This window comes from Scyliorhinus torazame, chromosome 17 (assembly GCF_047496885.1).
Source record: "Scyliorhinus torazame isolate Kashiwa2021f chromosome 17, sScyTor2.1, whole genome shotgun sequence".
Taxonomy (NCBI): Eukaryota; Metazoa; Chordata; class Chondrichthyes; order Carcharhiniformes; family Scyliorhinidae; genus Scyliorhinus; species Scyliorhinus torazame.
The window spans coordinates 58396479-58402478 of NC_092723.1; the positions used below are offsets into that span (position 1 = coordinate 58396479).

Genomic DNA, 6000 nt, shown 5'->3' on the forward strand with positions numbered 1-6000 from the left:
AATTGCTACCAAGTGTAAAATTACTTCCCGGTCATTTCAGAATAACCAAACACTATGAGAATTGTCAGTTTTGCTTGACAATACTGACTGGAACTGATACTGTGTATATACCATCTTAGTGAAAGGAGTTGCTTTTTCCCTTGGCTGGATAATTTATAAGGATAGGTGAAACATTCAGAATTACTATCATGTAAATATGCGGTCCTTTTTGTGTTGCATGTATACTTATAATATTGCTCTCCTTGTCAACTGCAAGATTACCTCCCAAGTCCTGCCAACATCTTGGTTCCATGCTCGGAGATCCTCGCCATTGATAATAGGCAACATTAACTTTGAATGTTACCTTTATAGTCGAGAAGTGGAAAGACAGTCTGGTGGTCAAATACTTTTCAAGACAAGGAAACAGCAATCTCAATAGGAATTTGTGATTATTCACGGTGTGGATTTAACATCCAATATTGGATGTTCTGAAAATGGCTCACCACTAACAGAAATGTAGTTTATGAAACCCCTTATATTTTCGCGAGAGCATTCCAAGTTGCTTTATAAAGAAGAGGTTGCTTATTTTTTTGTATTGGAGCCACTGTTGTGTAACAAATGCAGCAACCAACAGTTGCAAAATCTCCAAGTACAGCAGATGAATAAATGACCAGATAATTTGTTTTCACGGTGTTGGGTGAAGGAGCAATATCAGCCGGAATTTGTTTGTGATTTGAACAATTATCATTCTATTTTTCTTAATAGGTAGAGGTAACATCTGAAATATTTGAGCAATTTATTCAAAAGCTGAGCCAGCACGCGGAAGATTTCAGCAAATCTGTGAAATATGCCAAAGTGGTCTTGGCTGTACTTACAAAGTACCAGATCTATGTGAGTATTACAGCTGAGCTTTGAGGAAAAACTCTGGTTACAGTTTTATTTTTCGAGAGAGTTGTGGGGACTTGTTGAGGTGGGGGAACGCAACAGTCCGCCACTCTCTACTCAACCCTCTTTCCCCTCAAAGCCTTCCTGCCGGGAGTGAAGCAGGAGATGGCAACAATATGTCCATCCATCTAGACGTGGACGTGATGGAATAAACTTTAAGAAATGGAAATGTGCTTCCAACATGTATTGTTCACACTGTAGCAATGCAGGAGACAGGGCTGCCTATTCATTACCAGCTGAGATGGGCAGCACAGGCCCCATTCAAAACTGAAATGTTTTTAAATATGGTGATTGATTGCATCAGCCTTTCTGCCGTTTACTGCTTAGTTTTGGGAATATACAACGGCAACACTTAGACCCCTGGATAAGGTAACTGATAACCAGTACCAGAAAATCAGCTGGGGTGGAGATGCATCTTTGTGACAAACCTGCCACTCTGGACATGTGCCCCAATTCTGCAGCATCGACAAATTCAGGTCCTGCGTTTAATGTGCTGTATTAATTTAGTACTACAGTCCAATGATCGTATTGTGGGATGAAACATTAACATTGTAGTCACAGGAATTAAAGTACTCAAGATGAGATAATTGTGGAGCCTAAGTGCTTAAGCAATTCTTGCTGCCGTATAAATATTTTCCTTTTTTTAAAAAAAAAATGCTCCTGGAATGCACCTTCTTTGTGTCAAATTCTAGACCTGACCAAACCTATCCTGCCTGCAGTCATCCGAAAACTGCAGGAACAGGACAACCATTTCAGCAACCCAAACACACAGGGCACTTCAATTCAGATTCTAGGATTGTTGCACATGGTGATTTAAATTTAAATAAACTTTTCAGAAAACTTCATCAGTTTTTCATGTAGACTTCACACTGACCAAATATCAGGTGAGTAAGCAGAGCTAATTCTGCCCAAGTTAAACAAAGCATTTAGAACTGGCAACTTTTCAAACAATGTGAATACAAATGGTTGACTAATTATTATGTCTGGCTAATGTATAATATGTTATAAACGATGACCTTTTAAATGGTGGGGACTGTTTCCAAGCAGATACTAAAGAGGCTGGTCTGCTGAGCGATTAAGAAACACAAATGACACAGGTATAACATTAAGAAAATAAGTCAAATTGGCAAATGTTGTCTGGAAGGTGAGCTTGTAGAATGCTTTGACAACAATTTCCCAGAACAATGCCTGATGGAACCAACCAGGAAAAAAGCTGTTTTAGATCTAGTATTGTATAATGTATATTATACAATCTAGTATTGTATAATACAAACCCCATTGCATTATGGGGTTAATTATTATCTCATGGCAAAAAGATACTCTGGGAAAAGTGATCATACAATTGAATTTCATATTAAGTTTGAGAGCAACGCACATTGGTCAAACAAGAAATTTCAACTTGAGCAAAGCCAATGGATACAAAAGGAGAGCTGGCTACTGTTGATTGGGTAAATCAGCAAAAAGGTATGATGCCAAATAAACATTTAAAGAAATGATTCCAAACATTCTACACCAATAAAAATCACAGCAAAGGAGATACGTCTGTGACTTACTGGAGAAGTTAAGGTTGGTATTAGATTAAAAGAAGAGGTTTATAATGTGCAGAATAATAGTCGACCAGATGATTGAGAGAGTTTTAGAAACCAGCAGAGGGCAACCAAAAGGTTCTAAAAAGGGGGAGAACAAATGGCTGTAAAGTAGTCAAAGACATAAAAACAGATAAAAAGCTTTTATGAGTATATAAGAAAGGAGAGTAGCTAAAGTATAGAGTAGTCTATAGAGGCCGAAGCATAATAAATCACAGGGCATGGAACAAATATTTTGTTTGTCTTCACAGTAGAAGACACAAATTATATAGCTGAAATAGAGGGCAACCAAATTACTTACTAATTACTTTAATTTCCTCATCCTTACATCAGTAGAGAACAAGTGTTAGAGAAACTTAAGGGACTCAAAGCTGACAAACCCTCTGGAGCTGGTGGCCAACATACTAAGCTTCTAAATGAAGTGGGTGCAGAGATAGCGGATGATTTTCCAAGATGGCAGATTCTAAAACAGTCCCAGCGGAATGGTAGTTAGCAAACACCGCTATTCAGGAAAGGAGGGAGCAATAGGACAGTTAGCCTGACATCTGTCACCAGGAAAACTCTGGAATCAAGGAAGTCTCAACAGCGCACTCGAGACATTCATAGTGGCCTAGTTATTCCGCTCACGCAATGCCTGGGGCATTGCCGCTGCCTGCGCAATTCTTACCAACCTATCACCACTGCTCATTTCTTCCAGGATCTCCCCATCCCAACTAAAACAATCTAGCATGCAGCATCTCCTGGATAAGTCCAGCAAGTGTAATACAGCCAGGGGAAGGAGAGGGCAACGGCCACTTCTTATGGCATTGGCTGCCCTATTCAATTATATTTTTAACGGTCAAAGTTTTTTCAATGAACAAATGTGCATGAATGCATGAGTTAGTGAAAGGATGGATGACTGGATAGGTGGGTGAGTGAGGTAGTCGAGTCAGGTCAGGGTGTGCGGGGTGTTTGGGTCAGGAGATTGTAAAGTTGGGGTGGGGGGGCAGTGCAGCCAGGTTAGGAATGATTGGTCGGGTCGGGGGTTGGATGTGGAGTTAGCCCATTGGAAGTTCAAACATCCGGGCAGTTCCCACGTATGTCCATGTGTCAGGGCTTCTTTCTGCAGTGTCCTGGTGCACGTCTCCCGATGTCTGTCCCATCCCCAGTGTTCTCTAATCAGGAAAACTTGATCCATAATGAAGACACAGAGTCTGTGTGCTTTTATGAAAGGGTAATCTTGTTTGATAAATCTATTAAGTATTTTTCAGGATGTAACTAGTAGGGTGGAATCAGTTCATTTTGCTAGAGCGTGGTGCTTAACGCCATTACTGGCATGGGTTCAGTCCCCCGGAACCGGCTGAGGTAGTTCTTGGCTCTTCCTCTTCTACATGCCCTATTGTCATATTATGGCACAGAGATGTGTGGAGAGCCATGATTAGCAACCCTCAAAACAACAAGGACACTTCATGAAGAGGGAAAAGTAGTTGAGTAGATAAATGAGAGCTAGTAACTGATATAGTATACTTCAATTTCCAAAAACCGTTCAATAAGGTGCCATGCGCAAGGGCTGAGATTAAATGAAAATGAAATGAAAATCGCTTATTGTCACAAGTAGGCTTCAAATGAAGTTACTGTGAAAAGCCCCTAGTCGCCACATTCCGGCGCCTGTTCGGGGGAGGCTGTTACGGGATGAGAAGAGACTTCTTCACTCAGGGGATTGTGACTCTTTAGTGGTAGAAACAGAAAATGCTGGAAAAACTCAACAGTTCTGGCAGCAGCTGTGTAGAGAGAAACGGAGTTCACATTTCGGGTCTCCATGACTTCTTCAGAGCTTGAAGTGTTTACCCTGTTTCTTTCTCCACAGATGCTGCTAGGCCTGCTGAGTTCATCCAACATTTTCTTATTTTTATTTCAGATTTTCAGCATCTGCAGTATTTTAGTTTCATTTTAGTCTGCATCTTTAGAATTACTTACCCCATAGGATTGTGGATGCTCCATTACTGAGTAGATTTACGCCTGAATTAGATTTTTGGTTTCTCAGGGCAGATAGGGAGGGCGTGGAGCGGGAGCTGGAAGCCATGATTGGATTGTAAGGTGGAGCATGCACAGGGGTGGTTGGCCTACTCCTGACTATTGCAAGTTGAAGAGGAAACATACTTCAGTGTTGATCTCACACTTTCAGCAGTTCTGGCCCGTGTTGTTTTTCTGTGAAGAATTTGGCTGATATTGGGCTCAATTTGGCTGACAGAATTGCTACAGGACATATTAGAATGTGGCTCATTACTCATTATTGTCCAGTGACCCCAGTTATAAGCACCCTTCTTAGTCATTACCGCCAACATTTGCATTCCCTTTGTCCTTTAGTCCACAACATCTTTGTCAATCTCCACCTGTTGCTGACCCTCTACCCAGCCTCCCCCCCCCCCCCCCCCCCCCCCCCCCTCGCTCTGCGCGTCCCCCTCCCCACAACAGTAAAAATCTCATCTTATTTCCAATTCTCTTCAGCTTGGACAGTCATCCAAATTGAAACATTACCTCTGTTCTCTCTCTCCACGGATGCTGTCAGACCTGCTGAGATTGTCCAGCATTTTCTGTTTTTGTTTCAGATTCCAGCATCCGCAGTAATTCGCTTTTATTTCATTACAGAAAATGTACCTATCGGTGAGGACAGGCTGAGAAGGCCTCCGGCCCTATCATTATCAAGGCCGAACCATCACACTTTCTCTTCTTTTCTAAAGCTAAGTGGAAACTAATTGAAGAAATGATTCAGAAACATTGATTTATTTTTGTTGTTGCATTTTCTAGATAACAGATGCGCACAAGAACATACTGTCCTGTGCCTTAGCATTACACAAGACATTTCTGAAGAAGTCAATGCAGGCGGCACTAAAGCACATCGTTACTACGTGAAGTGTCTTGAGGAAACAAATGTGAGACACAGAGAGGAGTTGTGACTATATTTATTATTCATCCAGTTTGATTGGCGCTTCTTCAGCTCCACAGCAAGAATTGAAATGGGTGAAAACTATCAGGCTAAAGGCGGCTATAAAGTTGAGGACTATGACACTATAACACTGCTTATGTATATAAAAATATACAGTATAATAAATTGTTGTGGATGTCACTTGACTACTCCATATCTCTGTAGTTGCACCTGTTCACCAATTGATGGTGCTGCAGATTCCTTTATTTTTTATTTTCCACAATTTCATTAAATACACAACAGATAACCAACAATAACAAATACAGTATCAATTCCCCAACTAGCATCCCCATCAACATACAAACCCAAAACACCCAACATTCCAAATACAACAAAACAAAAAGATCAAAGAGAATTCACGGTCGTCCCATAAACAATGTGCTCAACCAACCCCCCCAGTAGCCCCCCTTGATGTTCAATGGCATCCAATTCTTGAAAGTGCATGATAAACAATGCCCATGAATAGTAGAATCCCTCCCCTCAGCTTAAACTTCACCACCTCGAGCGTCAAAAATTCCAGCAGGT

General features: G+C 41.1%; 1 protein-coding gene across 7 annotated transcripts in view; it reads left to right on the plus strand.

Annotated features, from left to right (window-relative positions):
• fance (FA complementation group E) overlaps window positions 1–5603 on the plus strand; it is a 39455-nt gene extending 33852 nt beyond the window's left edge. For 6 of the 7 annotated variants that reach the window (XM_072480473.1, XM_072480472.1, XM_072480471.1 and 3 more), the window contains 2 exons: window positions 745–870; window positions 5298–5603. In XM_072480473.1, coding sequence (XP_072336574.1) covers window positions 745–870; window positions 5298–5402 — 231 coding nt within the window. In that variant the 3' untranslated portion in view covers window positions 5403–5603. Of the gene's footprint in view, window positions 1–744; window positions 871–5297 lie in introns of those variants that run through there. The other variant, XR_011935765.1, reaches the window with a different exon arrangement.
• Window positions 5604–6000: the final 397 nt, after the last annotated feature.